This window comes from Acanthopagrus latus, chromosome 23, assembly GCF_904848185.1.
Source record: "Acanthopagrus latus isolate v.2019 chromosome 23, fAcaLat1.1, whole genome shotgun sequence".
In the NCBI taxonomy this organism is placed as follows: Eukaryota; Metazoa; Chordata; class Actinopteri; order Spariformes; family Sparidae; genus Acanthopagrus; species Acanthopagrus latus.
Window position 1 is genome coordinate 11809846 of NC_051061.1, and position 15210 is coordinate 11825055.

Genomic DNA, 15210 nt, shown 5'->3' on the forward strand with positions numbered 1-15210 from the left:
TAAAAAAAAAAAAAAAACACATCACACATGCACATCCATATTTCACGTTGCTGCATGTGTATTGGAGGCCTCACGTTGTTATTGTATTAACAATCAGGAGCCCCCCCGCCGCGACACCACCAACACATTGTAGCATGAACAGAAAAGCGTGGAGGAGAATGAAGAAGGCTCACAGTGTCCTACATTGTAGCAGCTCCCGTAATCCGCATGGGCAGGATTTTTTTTCATTTCCACCTGGATGTCTGCCAGTCAAGAGGATTTCTCCATGGCTGACGGCATTACATTGCCCAAATGAGATCTGTCCGTGTGTATTATGGCTATTCCTACAGATGATATGTCTATACCAAACATCGGGACAAACATCTACATCAGTACTGTCTGGCTGAATGATAAGGTCAAGGTTGTGATCACTTTCAAGGACATTTATATGATTTACGATTGGTGTGAATGATCATTTTTGCATGCAAACGTTCCTCTCATCGAATACCCGGAACCACGCTGCGATTACTTTGCAAATAATCGTGCCAGCCCTGGTATTTAACGTGAACAAAAATGTCAAAATAGGGAGCTTTTAAAGATTAAAGTTTGTTTCTCCTCATTAAAGTGTAAATGTACCCCCCCCCCCCCCCCCCGCTTTGAATATTGAATACTGGAAAATAAGTCACCAAATCAGATGTGACACTACTATTTCTTCAAGAGGAAGCCATTATAGACCTTGGGGTGAAACAGTTTTACTCTTCAACGGTGTAAATGAGATCTTTCTAAATCAATTTGGAAAAATCGGGGCTTCTGGAGACTGGGATAACTCCAGGAGGTTGTTTTTTTTTTTTAAATTTTACCAGTCCCCATCTACCTCAGTTTGTGGGAAAAGGCTGTAAAGGCAGCTGTGAAGCTACAGAAATGAGATGATCACCTGACTTTCCATTGGCACGGGGTTGAGTGCACAAAGACTGCATGTTCATCCTTTAAGAGACATCAGTGAAGAATAATGCACGACCTTGACAGGGTTACACTCTCTGAATTCATCGCTAAAGCAGCACATAAGACCAAGCGTGCTTCAGCGGTTTCAACAACTGTCCGGCTGCCCCGTCACATTGTCGAGTCCCTGCTTTAATCGGCCACACCTCTCGGAACTTGTTCACTCTTTTTATTGGGTGCAAAAGGACATTCAACCACATGGCAGAAATGACGCGAAGGTGACTTTTTTTTTTAAAACAATGATAGCAAAAGACTTCTTTTTTCCCCCCATTTTCTTGTGTCCCTCATTGTCCGTGTGAATCGTCCACAAGCAAAAGCACGTATGGTTTCTCACAAAAGGCCATATACCAAATAAAACAAAGCATTTCTTCTTAAAGTACGTCTGCTGTTTGTTTTTCTGTTTTTTTGTTGTTTTTTTTTACATAATGTGCTGCTAATGGACAAAAATCATAAGCAGAAGAAAAGCGAAGAAAAATACACTTTGATTTTTACATTGAAACATTTTGAACAAAGACACTCAAATAGAGGAAACAATCACAGCCAGTTGGTGACATATCCAATATGTGCTTCATAACGTTGAGTGTGCTCCCTTTTTTAACATTCTGCGCTGTCCGCGAAACCTGCTGCATCAGATCTTCTATTCTTTATTCGACTGCATTGTTGCTCTAAGGTGGGTAAAAGCGTTTTTTTTAATGGCTTCTGAACTACTCAGTAAGGAGAAAAGAAAGTTAATGTCTTTGTTGCCTCTTTTTTTTTTTTTTTTAACTTTCCCCGTGAGGCTCCAGCACCAGGCTTAATATCAGTATTTCACTGTTTATGAAGAACAAACAGCACTGAAACACGTGTGCACCACAACATTCAGGACTAACGTAAATTAAGCTGCAAAAAGCATCATTTTTATTCATTAAGCCGTGCCAGAATCCACTGATTCCCTTACATTTTTAAAAAATATATATATATCCGTGGATCAAAGGGTTCTCTTCTTGTTCGGTGACATTCATCACGTCCGTGGCCGAGTGCTGCTCTCATTTGACACCGCTGGCTGCTCACCGCCACACTCATTCACAAACACAGATAATTACTACCCAGATGAGGAATTAAGGATTGTCCTTGAAGGTCAGGCCTAGGCCCTGCCCTCACCGGGCTCTCTCGGGCCGGCGTCCACGGCTCTGACGATGCGCCAGTCCCAGGCAGCTGTCCGACATCGCTATTAACCTGAGCAGAGCCAACCCGCCCATAAAGCTGTTTGGGATATGGCAGCTGCTCAAGGGGCAGAGAGGTATTAAGCATAGATTTACAAGAATGAAAATGTCCTCCCTCCCTAGTAATCTCTCGTCTTTTAACACGCAAGACAAGCCATACACGCATAAACATACACACACACACACTCTTACGTAACGGTGTCAGCAGCACGCTGCTCTGGCTCGTTCGGACGCATTGCACAAAAACACACGCACACACACACGCGCGCGCTCCGTGTGTTGACAGAAAACATGCAACGTCTCTTCTCCAATGCCTTCCACTCATCACTCATGCATTAGACGTTCTGCCCTGTTGCCTCAAAATAATCAACAGCGATGGGGTTGTGCCGTCGTCCACTTTGAACTCATGAGCCTCCGCCTCATTACGCCGCGTTTCTACCCCGGTGCCTCATTGCGCTTTAAACAGCGAGCAGGCTCACAGTGCTCTCTACCGCGTTAAGTCAGGAATGGTGTTCCGCAGCACATCAAAGCCTGTTTGAGCTCACATTCACTACGAATACAGTGCAGCATCGTCACTATAAGGAATGCAACGAAAAAAGAGCCGTTTTTCAAAGAGGTGTCAAATGAAAGCTGATCTGCCGGAGAGAAGACACAGACTGACAGTGGGTCGTAACGTTAGAATAGACTGATGCAACAGCATATCTTCTTCAGAGGAGCCGACTAATTTATAGTCTCCTGTAACGTCCTCAGGGTTCAGATCGAATGGACACATCAACATGAGTCCGATGAACATAAGAGTCTTTGAGCAGTCAGAGCGTATAAATATGTAAAAATGTTGCACTATACCCTCTCCTGACTCAAGCAACAAGCAGTCAGAATACTCGCTGGCGATACCGGATCTCCTCGCTCCAGATCCTTTAGGAATCAAAAGCGCGGTCTTCACAGATCTCCAGAGCCGCCTTGCTCGCGCCGCCGAACACCTCCACGTTCGCGTCGATCCAAGGTACTACGTTGCCCGGCATGTACGCCGAGCAGTTGGCCAGACCCATGATGTCCACGGGCCGCAGCACTCGATCCCACATGTTGAACTGGCTCAGCTCGCCCACGAAGGCCTGGGTGGCGTCGAATCGGCCCCCGACCACGTCCTGCATGGAGAGAGCGAACATGGAAGTTTACTGTAGCAGTTGACTTCTGGGGGAAATGTAAACAGACTTTTAATTAAAAATGAATCAATTCCGTTTGATATTCATCAAACTGCCAAAACCGGTCTGCATATTTCTGCTGTGTGTGGCTGCTTTAAAAATAAACGTTGTGCAATCTCCAGTATACTGTAGTGCAACATGCAGAAATCTCACCTTGTGTGAATGACTGAAACATAAAACAACACAGCCCTCCTTAGGCACCAAACTAATGCAGCATGAGTTAATGGCTCTCTGTGGACGTTACTCAGACGTCACTGTACATTTCTTAAGTATATATATATATATATGGAGCTGTCATGGAGCTAACCACTAGAATAACCAGCTAACGCAGCTCCCAAGGGCACCACGGTTGCAGTTTGGAGCTGGATGAATGAGGTAATACTGACAGGGCCGCGATAGCGTGAGAAGAGCTGCTCTGCCTCCTCTCCCCCGTGCTCCCAGCGCCTCCGGCACCGTGCTCGGGGGAGAATACACACCGGGAGGAAGAACACACACACATTTACAGACACAGACACAGACACACACACCACTTAAGCTTCTCTACCGTGCTCACCTGCTCCTGGCCGAGGATGATCACCCCTCCAGGTTTAATTGGATGCCAGGGGGCCAGGTTGTCCCCGGTGCCAAGGCGCTCGCCGTCCTGGTAAGCCTCCCAGAAACCGTCCCTGGTCGTCCAGGTGATGCAGATGTGGTGCCAGCGGCCGTCGCTCACTGACAGAGGGAGCTGGGCTACCTGGTCGGGAGGTCGGGGCAAAAAAAGGGTGAGCGACATGAGTGCAGGGAGGACAGAGCAAGGGGGAAAGGTTTAGGGGCAGGATGAGTCAAGAGAGGTTTGAGATTAATTGTGGCGCGTTAGAAACAAGGACAGCAATTAAAGGGGTTAGGGCTTCAAAGAGATGGGCCTCTGTAGAGAATTCTTCAGATGAGCCAGCGCGACATATAAAATTTAGATTACCCAGGTGACATCAAGGGAGAGAACTTCCTTCAAAGCAGCCTTGTAGCTAACAGCAAAACAGTGTCCTGCTATCGGGCTTTGTTCGCGGATCAAAGAAAAACAACCGGTTATTTTACCAGCCAATGACATCATGGGCCTCTGAGGATACACATGAGATGGCGAATGTGTTACTCATTAGGCTCCTTCTTCTTTTGAGAGTAACTCGTGTGTTGTTTTTTTTTTTTTCTGCAGGTGCATAAAAACCTTAAAAAGATGCGAAAAGACACTGAAAATAAAATTCAAGTCACTTGCAATTACCGAGGCAATTGACCCGGTTAAGGACGTGAGGCGGCATCTTTAATACCACTGGGACTGCAGACACTGGCAGCATTGTTACAGACAGACTCTTCAAATGAAAAATAAATTCCCGTCAAACACTCCGCAGGACTTAATGTATGACAGCCGTGATGATCTGTACACAAAGAGCTTAATATTGAGACAGCATATCCTCAGGGCAGACACTTCAATGGATACATGATTCACTCGTCTTCATTTAAATGACTACAAGTGAGCCCATTCACATATAACAAAGTAGAAGTTATTATTTTCCTACTGGCCTTTCCGCTTGTGTTTTGAATGATTTATTCATGCCATTCTAAAGTTACATCATTAGTGGGCTCTAGGGTTAGGGTTAGGGGATCTTTGCATTCCACTTTCCAGGTTAATGCCATAGAATAGAGACATATGAGTGACAAACATAAACAAGGAAACATCAAGAATCCTAATTTAACTTAAAGAAAAGACAAGACATTATAAAATAATAATACAAAGGTGGCCCTTTTTCAAATCAGTCCAATGCAAAGATCTTGAAACTGGCACCTACAGGTCGTGCAGGTGTTGATAGGTCCATCTCTGCTTCTCCTGCTACAGAATGTCAAAATGTCTGCTGTGAGAAAAAGCCCATTATTTATTTTACTCGTGTTCCAAAGGACACGTTGTTGTTCAGCTCCAAAAGGCTGCAGATAAGTGTAAAATGTCTTTTAAAGGTCGTGCAGGAGGAGAAGACATCAGTTAAGTACCTGCCCCCAAACATGAATAAACAACTCTTGATGGTACAGTAGTAGAAACAATTCTGTAATAATCCAGATGGTCTGTATCATATTTTTTTTGAATTGGAAAAACGTTTTATAGATTTCCATCAGATTTATAATCATCAGATTACACGTGTACACTTGCCAAAGTAACTCAGTTTTCATGTTGTACAAGACCAGACGAATCCACTGCAGATTAAAACTCCTGGTAGCCAAGGAGACGCCGTGGGAATGTTTACAAGGAGAAAAACTCATGCGATGGAGCCGCTGTTTTTCCAGAACAAAGTGACTAACCTGATGAAGCTGTTAGCTTATAACAATGAAGATGCCCTCTCTGCATATACAAAATACAGACAACGGTGCACTTTTTAATACTGTCGAGGCAGCGCTCTGCTCCCCTCTTAGTATGCAGCCAAATCAACAGCATAAACAATGTGTCCCAGTGAGCCCTGTTATCACTGTGAACAAGTTCAACACATGGATGTGTTGCCGCACATACACTAATCGTATTCACAGGACTCATCTCACTCTCCTCCGTTGCTCTCCTTCTCCTTTTCTCGTGCAACTTCCTCTTTGCTTGCTTCCTCTGATCTTATACTCTTTCCCTCCCCGCTCTCTTCTTCTCAGCACTCCATCCCCTCCAACGCTCGGCAGCCCTCTTCTATTTCCTACCCTCTTTTTCCCCACTTCTTTTCTGTCTCATACTCTCCCCTTTCTCCCACCATCTTTCTCTCATCTGTCTGACTTGAACACATGTATAATGCATGGTGAAGGGGAAAGCTGTGAGGAGACCTGCCTGTGCCAATAACGCCCCAATGTAAACAAGACAGTGGGGAGAGAGAGAGAGAGAGAGAGAGAGAGAGAGAGAGAGAGAGAGAGAGAGAGAGAGAAATTCTCTCCAGTGCAGCAACATTTTCACCGAAAAAACTCCCAACAAATCCGGCATCACGCGGCTGCAGAAAAGGCGTTGGCGCCATCGGGAAGATTACAATCCCTCTTCTCTTTTAAGACTAAGTGCTATAAAATATTCATGCATGTTATCTGTGTTGTTAATTAAAATTAAAAATAAGTTGACTCAAAGCTCACGGTATGTGATATAACGTCTATGGACTGAAAGGCAAAGAGGAGCGAGCGGGGGGCCTTCAAACGAGCACACATGGCAGCGCACGACCTCTAATGAATTACTGTTATTCCTCGGTGTGTGAGGAATGTAGGTCAATGATATTAAATGTTTATAAGGTGCAAAGTTAAATATTCAGCGCCGATGGTCAGTGGCTCTCCCCTCGGCTGTTATCGCGGTGGTGCTCACGTGTGCGCGCCGCTTGTTTCGCACCACGTGAACACACTCGCGCCTTCGTTGCGTTTAACGAGCGCCATCAGCGATCTATGTTCGCCGACATCATTACGGCCCGCGGTGTTGCCAGGCGAGTAATAAATGATTCTGGAGCTGGAGTCAGAAAATAATCAGGGCAGAGTGAGCCGATCGCGCTCGCCTCCATCAACAAATGATTACAGAACAGCAAGGAACTGGTGTTTCATCACGGACCTACCTTGTCATTAACCAGCAGCTCGATGGGGTTGTTTCCCCATTCGATGAGGACTATCTCGTTGGCTTGCCCTGGCACGCCGTAAGAGAACGGGGTTCCTATGCCAGGGCTGGCGCTGGACTTGAGCCACATGCACACGGTAAAGGCGTACATCTCTGGCAGGCTCTTCTTGATGCGCCCGTACAGGTAGTTGGTGCGAAGAGGGAGGGACACCTTGAAATCCTCGGGCGACTTGAAGGCGTTGTTACCTGTTGATGGACATAAAACACAAATTGTTACGAATTAATGTGTTAGGGCTTTTTATGGTCTTGTTTCTGATCATCCTCTGATGATGACCCGAGCCCGTAACCACCTTACCCTAACCCTAGCTGACTGATAAGCTCACACAATCAGAAAAAGTGATCTCAGACAACCTAGCGCATTTGTTGTTGCACCACCAGAAAGTGGTCCACAGTATCAAAAGGGTCGCCATCCCTGTCAAAATGGCGATCACTGATCTCCTCCTTGATCTCGGGGAAGAGGAAGATGCGTGAGGAGGTGTTGGTGTGTCTACATTCCTGGACGGCAGCCATCGCCACTGTGGGCTGAAGTGTTGTCTGAGACGGTGCTTACTCACACTTTTCAATCACTCACAAAGCAGAACCACCACGAAAGTTATTAACTTCAAACGTCGTGCATAATCAAGCCAAGACTTTAACTGCAGTGCAAGAAACGACAGCTGTATAACTCATCTCCTTCCACCTTAGGCACCGAGCGTATCAATCGTTCCTTGTACATTTAAGATGAGAAAAAGGAAGACATGTCTGAATGAGGATCATTCGCAAAGGAAGAAGAAGCATGTTGGCTGCCAGCAAAGTAACAGTTAGCCAGCTACTATCTCAGTGCAAAAGATTTAGATTTTTTTTAGCTGTGGGCTAATATACTACATGCTGCTCAGTGATCACATTGTCCTTAGATGGTCCCATGTCCTGTGTTGGGAATTCATTCACAGTGCTGAGCTTTTAAATCGTAACGTGAAACAACGTGGAGGCTACAAAAGATGTGCTTTATTATAACGTGCATTTGATAAATGTTTGAAGTTTGAAGACTTATGTTACAACGTGACTTTGTCCCAGACTTGTTGGTGCACCAGTTCACTCCCTAAAACCACTAAAGAATTGCTTTACTTCTATTCATCTTGGTTGATGGCAGTAAATCACTTTTTCTTACTAATCTAGATCACTTAACGCGGAAGGTTAAAAACCTATTACCACAATACTAATTACATGTGAGAAAAATATCAGCTTCTAATATGTAAAACAATGATGTGATTCTTACAACCAACCTAACGCCATGTTTCACCTGTTGGACATCAAAGTCAACAAGTCAAAAAAAAATTATGATGACTTTCCATGTTTTTGTTCTGACTTGACGAGGCAATAATGATGCTAGCATATTGACACTCAGCAGGTGTAATGTTTTCCATGTTCACCATCTTGGTTGATCGTGTCAGCATGCTAACATTTGCTAATTGGCACTCGACACAACGGACGTTTGAGGTGGTTGGGAATAGTTTAGCAGGTTTTCTGGCCTTTAGCCAAAAATGATGGTGCTGCATAAAAGGTCGGGTGAAAAAAAGTTATGAAAGTTCATCCCTCTGAGGAGAAGGTGCCAGATCTTGAGGCAATACATCAAAAAGTCGATTAGATAGCTCAATCAAAAACAAAAATGTCAGCTTAATCAATAAAGCAGTACTTGCAAGGTACTGACCTTGCATAAAGCTGAGCTGTTTATGCAGTCAGAAGAAGTAAACACTTTTAAAATTGGTGCTACAGGAAAAACGGCAGCAGATTTCCCGTTTAGCCCAGGTAGAAAAACTACAAAAACACAGCCCCTGTACCAGTAAACACTCCAGCTGATGGGTGACGTACTGAGGTGGGCGTTGTTTGGCTTTGGCACTGTTGTCTGCTTTGAAACAGGAAACAGAATGGTGAAGAGTTGGCGGACCGTTGGCCACATCTGAATTTGCATAAATAGACGTCAACTTTATGCAAATGAGTCTGTCCAGGGCAACACCCCGGAGTCATTAAACTCTGATCAAACTGACCAACTAGGCAGTGCCGAGCAAATACAAATCGAGATGCTGTCGCCGTAACTTGCAGTATGTCACCAGCCAGCTGGAGTGCTTTGTGGTCCAGTTCATCCAGATGCAACTTTGCCCGAGGTGGTCTGTTTCCAACAGCCATCAAAGTCGTGAGGGTGGATCCATCGGGGAACATAATTATATGTGGCAAGTGTGACGCCAATCAATTTAGTTGTTGGTGAGATACTTCAGTCGAAACCAAAGCGGCGGGAGAGACTAAATGACCGACGGATGTCCCTGAAGCCTCGCCATGCCTAACTAGCGAGCATCAAGCAATGGGATCACACCAGCCGCAACGCCAGACTCACGACTATACAGTAATCATCTGCTACATTATCAGATGAGCACTCTAGCTACTGGGGAGGACCAAACCTCTCTTTTAATGCAGCCTTCATTTTGATCTCAACCACACACCTTTTTGAAGTCTTGTGAACGTGTCTCATGTGGCACTGATACCTTGACTTCAATGCCGATTCTTGAGTGAGACTTTTTGTCAATAACAATTTCTGAAATCCATTTTAAGATAATATTACATACACACGTGGTGAGCCCTGTCTCTGGGTGTAACCTAGTCTTCTTTCCTGCATGCCTCAAGACAGCCAGTCACCAGCAACATGAGATCTTGGCACAGCAGGCTTGCTTATTGCCTCACACCTATTTTCAGTTCTTAAGAGTATCAAGGCATGTTGGTCGGTGACATTAAAGTATCGGAGTTGGATCTTAAATACACACCTGTTTCCTGACTGGATCTTTCACGGTCGTGACGCTATCAGCAGGACAGCCAGATGTGTAAACCCCAGGCCAAATTCTCATAAATTACTTCTGTGTTACTAAGAGTTTCACAATCTGAAAAGATTGAAAAATGATAAATCTGCTACAATTATTATTTTCAGGCCTCCATGTTGGCACCTCAGTTCATTTAAGTGCTCATACTGGGTTATTCTGGCTTACAATTGATGTGGCTGGCGGCCGGTTAAAGACGGACAACGAGAGCTTTAATATTTTAAAAGACTCCGAATAAAGAAATGAACCAAAAAAAAAAAAATGGAGTAAACAGATCATGCACGATCAAGAGAGGAAGGGAGAAAGGGAGCCTTGCTGAAAATTTTAAGAGAAAATGAAAATAAAACTGGAGAAAAGTGGGCTGTGAAAAATTCTGACAGACACACACACACACAGTTTGCAGTGTGTTTGCACCAAGGAAACATGTTGCATATTTTAATGGGATTGAACCAGAGTTTTTATCTGCGCTGAGCAGAGTATTTGAGGCTTTGCTGCCGTTCAAACCACCATTTCTCCGGTTACATTGTTCGGCTGCAACACTGAACAAAGGCTTCCCACTGCCGGCTCGGCGCTGGATGCGGGGTCCGTATACACGCAACCAGTCAAACCACCCTGACCCACGACTCGACACAAAGGAAGAGAAAGAATGAAAATCATGTAAATAAAAAATGTCCTCTGCTCCATCCTTGTACTGCTTCCCTTACAAGCTCAAGGCTCAGACTTCTGAGGATCATGGGGTTTCACGGGTTTGAACCCCGTCTTCTTTATTGTAAAGCCCGATCAGGGAGACAGCCAGGACATGCTGCACATTCATTATCGGGTGATCAGGACGCCTCGTATTCCTGGCTGACGAAACAACACCAACAAACTCCAGCCTCAAGAGTCACTGCAGAATTGAATCAACACCTCTGTGACACCCCTCTTGATGTAAATTGAACTTAATAAGGCTCGCTAACGTATTGCACTGACTCATTATAGTACAGGTGGGTGTTCTGTTCAGCCCACATGCTTGAAATCAGTGCAATTAACTCTGGTTAAACCTTGTTTCCTCAGACAGCCCCTGACTGAATTGACTGAGCCTCGGGGGACACATGTGCCTACAGGAAATGACCAGCAATTGGTTTGATAATCTTCCAAACTGATTTTGACTTGGGCGGAGATATTTGGTGTGTTTTTGACGTCTACCATCAAAGCAATGCCCCGGAGTGTGGACATCCCTCCAATATTTCTTAACCTAATTAAACATTCAGTGTTGCTTTCCAAGCCTTATTTCCAAGACCAGGAGCTTCTCCGAGAATAGCTCTGAGAGAAAAAGGCAATGTTGTGAGCTTTTTCCTTGCATCATCATAAATTTGCAAAGGGACTGACTAATTAGTGTAATAATCTACCAGACAAAAAAAACATAAAATTAACCCCCACCCCCCCCAAAAAATGTCTGGCCTGACATTTCACAGCACCGCCCTGTTGCATCGCTCACTTTTCTCCAGCTCGGTGATCCTCTCCAGGAGGGAATTGAGAGTGCTCTCGGTGCGTTGGCGGTGGGCCGCAGTTTCATTGTAGAGCTGGCTCTTCTCCTCCTCCAGCTCGGCCACCTTCCGGAGGAGCTGGGTCTCCAGCGCCCCCAGACGCTGCCGCAGCAGCTCCCGCAACTCCGGCGGCAGGGGGGCCAGCGCCGAGGCACTTCCAGCCGACACATTTGTGGTGGGGAGGCGTAAACTCTGCTGCTACATAGATAGATAGATAGATAGATAGATAGATAGATAGATAGATAGATAGATAGATAGATAGATAGATAGATAGATAGATAGATAGATAAAGTAGGGCAGACATATAATCCAGTTAATCCTGAGCGCTAAAACAGGTATTCAGTCACCATCAAGACCTAGATTTGCAGTACGTTGCGGGCCTCATCCACCTCTCAGCTATGATATCCTTTTAGCTTCATTGTTTGTGATACAGCTTTATCAAAATGAAGACAGTGTGTCCCTGTGTGCAGCGGCGTTTGATTGGTGACCTGCCAAACACTCATGATGGCTGGACCGGGTATTAAAAGCAGGCGCTGCATGTGACGTCACGGCCGGGCGTGATCGCAGATGGTTGATGGGGTTTTTGAGGGGGAAAAAAAAAAACAGAGGGTTAGCAACTGTACTTTGGTGGTGGTGCTTTCACCGACTTTCTGGCCCTTCAGGTGTTTGATTAATCTTTTCCCCGACACAACGGACCCATCTGAGAAAAGGCTCGAACGTGACCCTCCCTGCTAATCTGGCACCCAAAGGCCAAAGCTGGAGAAAGCAAAGGTCCCGGATGATTCTGATTAAGCGAGAGAGGTCCCGCTTCAAGGAGCCCGATCCTGTCAGCATCTACCAGTCGTGCAATAATCACCATGCTAAGCAGATGCAGATCAATAGATATGCGATTAAAATGCAATATAATATGTATCCTTGCAGCAGCAGGAGTGCACCCTTGATTTGATCGGGGTATTAAAGCTTCCAATCAAGGAGATGGGGCAGTGAGGTGGAGGGGGGGTGGGAATGGATGGAGAGATGAATGGATCAGCAATGCAGCACCGTTGGAACAGATAACCTTGAAACTGAAATAAACAGCATCGTGGTTGATTCGGGGCTGTCAGAGGGTGAAAAATGCCTCGTGATGATGTGATGTGATATAATGTGACCTAAGAGATAAAGCTCAGATCAGCCTCCTATAGCAAAAAAAAAAAAAACAACTCTTCACTATAGGTGACCTCAATAGGAGTTGTGATCTCAGAGCGCGTGCGCCAGGTCTGCTGGGATTGGACAAAAGGGCTCGCGAGCTCTCAGGTCAAAAGGAAAACAAACAAACAAAAAAACCCGATTTAAAACCATTAAAGCTTTTGATTCACAAAATCCGGGCGCAACGGATGAATTACATCAGCTGCTGTGAATAATCAGTCGCATGAGTGCAAGGGAAATATGTGGAACGCGCGCGCGCGCGCACACACACACACACACACACGATGCTCATTAATTATTCAAATCTGTATTTCTGCGCCACATGCGTGGTTACACCTCTGACAGGCTTTTTTGTTGCTCATTTCTTATTGATGACTCCCATGCAGCGGGTTTCACCAGGTTATTTTTTTTAATGATTAAAGTCGTATTGATGCCTATTACGTGACCCTTTGATCTCACGAGCCTACAGAGGGGTCTCCTGCAGCGGAGGGCATTTTACAAACGCTCCACAGCGAGGCACGAGAGGGGTGGCAGGTAGATGTGAGTACCAACACACACTGCGGTTGGCTGCGTGAGTATTTAATGATGCTGGCTCATAAAGGGGCTTTTGGGCACGTTTTTACGCACGAGCCCCATGGTTGCGCCTTACCTCCAAGTTCTCCAGCCGACCCTTCAGACTCTGCATCGTCTTCCCGAGCTGGTCTATGGTCTCGCCGGGGTCCCGGGGCAGGTCCCCCATGGTGTTCTTCCCGTACTCCTTCCGTCTGGAGCCCTGACCCCGCGACTTGCCCTGCGGCGACTCGTCCGCTGCCGCCTCGCAGCGCGCCAGCTTGGAGTTGAGCTCCTTGATGGTCCCCTGCTGGCTGACGATGGTCTCCTTCTGCTGCAGGATGGTCTCCCGCAGCTGGATGATCGTGTTCCGCAGCTCGTCCTCCACGGGGCTGCTGCTCTGCACGCGGTTCCCCGCGAGATTGTACCCGCAGCCCGGCTCTGCGCCCGGGGGGATGGCGTTACAGACGAAGCGGCTACCTGTAGCATCCTGGCTCCGCACCGCGCGTCCACTGACCAGGAACAAAAGTCCAACTAGTGAGATCAGCATCCCGGCGAGATACACAAATTCCACGGATTAAAAGGGATAAAAAGGGCTCCCGATTTACTGTGTGAACGTTTGAAGTCTCCTGTGAAATATTCTATAAAGTTATTTCAGCAGCAGCTCGTCAATTCAAGAGGCTGCGGGCATTTTTTCCTACACTTCCAAATTTTAATAAAAAGAAAAAAACAAAAAACAAAGAACTAAGTTTACACATACGTAAAAAAAACAACAAAAAAACACCAAAATCCGCAGTGAGAAATCCAACAATCATACATCCACCAACCACATGGTCGGTCCTGTTTGAAAAAAAAAATATATATATATATATATACCGATAAATCTAAATTCTTACTTTCAGCAGGTTGATTAAAATAAGAATCTGACGGCTCCTGCACAGGGAGGGAAAAAAGTTGTATCGATTCTTTACATCAAAGAAGAAAAAACAAAAGAAGATCCACAGCAGGGTGCAGAGAAGTCAGCTCTGTCTGTCTTGCCTCTCCGGTTGGTTGGATTGTCAGTGAGTGGTGCTGAAAAGACAGCGACGCTGCTCAGCCGGATTATTATGGGGAGGTGCGCGCTGGCGCTTCCGCTCATCATCTGTGCGCTCCGGTTTATTCAGCCTCAGCCTACGTCATCACTCAGTCCCGGCGGACCACAGTCATGCCATGTCTACTATGTCTCTTTGGCTCTCCGTCACCTGTTTCAATGGTCTGAAGTTTCGAGATGTCAGACGGACACACGGGAGGAGTTGCTGCTCCAGTTGTTGCGCGCTTTAAATGGATGCTGGTCCTCTATTAAAGGGCAATTCCACCAATTCTAAAGTGTGTTTACAGGTCATGAGGAGTACTACAGGTGAAAGAAGCAGTGTAAAGCCTGTGGCTCCAGAGGAAGCTGCATGTAATCTGATTCATTTCCTCCAGCGGTGACATTTGCATTGTGAGAAATGTAGGGCGCCAGTTCTGGAAAAAGGCCTCTCACTGTTACTGTACATAGTTTTTTTTGTCAGTGCTGATATTTGATGGCATTGCTTTGATTGATTTGCATGAATGTGTGTGTTTGATGCTCGATGACCTGACACATGTTTACACTGTACATGCCTTATTGTTGTGTTTGTATCAACACGTCACTCATCTTGACTGTTGCTAGAACGAACATATGTTATTATTATTTTAATTTTCAAATGACTGTTTTGCTTGCTCGTATTTGTTGTTTGTCGCTGACATTGTAATGATGATTATATTGATATTTCTTGTGATTTTGGTGGTCAATTACTGCCCTGTTATTATTATTATTATTATTATTATTATTATTATTATTATTATTATTATTATTATTATTATTATTATTACTATAAACCCAGCACATCTACATAAACTAAATACAATACATTTTAGCAAAGTAGAAAATGAAGAGAAAACTTACAGACAAACAAAACAAAACCACAAGATCACTGGTAAATATTGATATACTACAAGTATGCAAACACTACTCTCTGTACCTACACATACAGTATGCAATACATGCATATATCTACACACACCTACATG

The 15210-nt window shown here is 45.2% G+C and overlaps 1 protein-coding gene across 2 annotated transcripts; it reads right to left on the minus strand.

Annotated features, from left to right (window-relative positions):
* Positions 1-1129: 1129 nt before the first annotated feature.
* On the minus strand, positions 1130-14867 carry LOC119014081 (neuronal pentraxin-2-like). 2 transcript variants are annotated; one of them, XM_037088999.1, is made up of 5 exons: positions 13220-14867; positions 11337-11580; positions 6958-7202; positions 3936-4115; positions 1130-3325 (listed from the first exon to the last, which is right to left on the minus strand). In XM_037088999.1, exons 1-5 carry the CDS (start codon positions 13667-13669, stop codon positions 3098-3100), a joined length of 1347 nt encoding a protein of 448 aa, XP_036944894.1. In that variant the 5' UTR covers positions 13670-14867; the 3' UTR covers positions 1130-3097. The 2 variants fall into 2 exon arrangements, with proteins under 2 accessions (XP_036944894.1, XP_036944893.1); XM_037088998.1 differs by having other exon boundaries at positions 11337-11583; positions 13220-14865.
* Positions 14868-15210: the final 343 nt, after the last annotated feature.

Bases quoted from the DNA above. Each gene is read 5' to 3' on its own strand.
- LOC119014081 (XM_037088998.1), bottom strand. From the start codon at position 13,669: ATGCTGATCTCACTAGTTGGACTTTTGTTCCTGGTCAGTGGACGCGCG. The intron at 4,116-6,957 runs GTAGGTCCGTGA...CCTCCCGACCAG, and splicing joins AGCTGCTGGTTAATGACAAG to GTAGCCCAGCTCCCTCTGTC. The intron at 3,326-3,935 runs GTGAGCACGGTA...CTCTCCATGCAG, and splicing joins TCATCCTCGGCCAGGAGCAG to GACGTGGTCGGGGGCCGATT.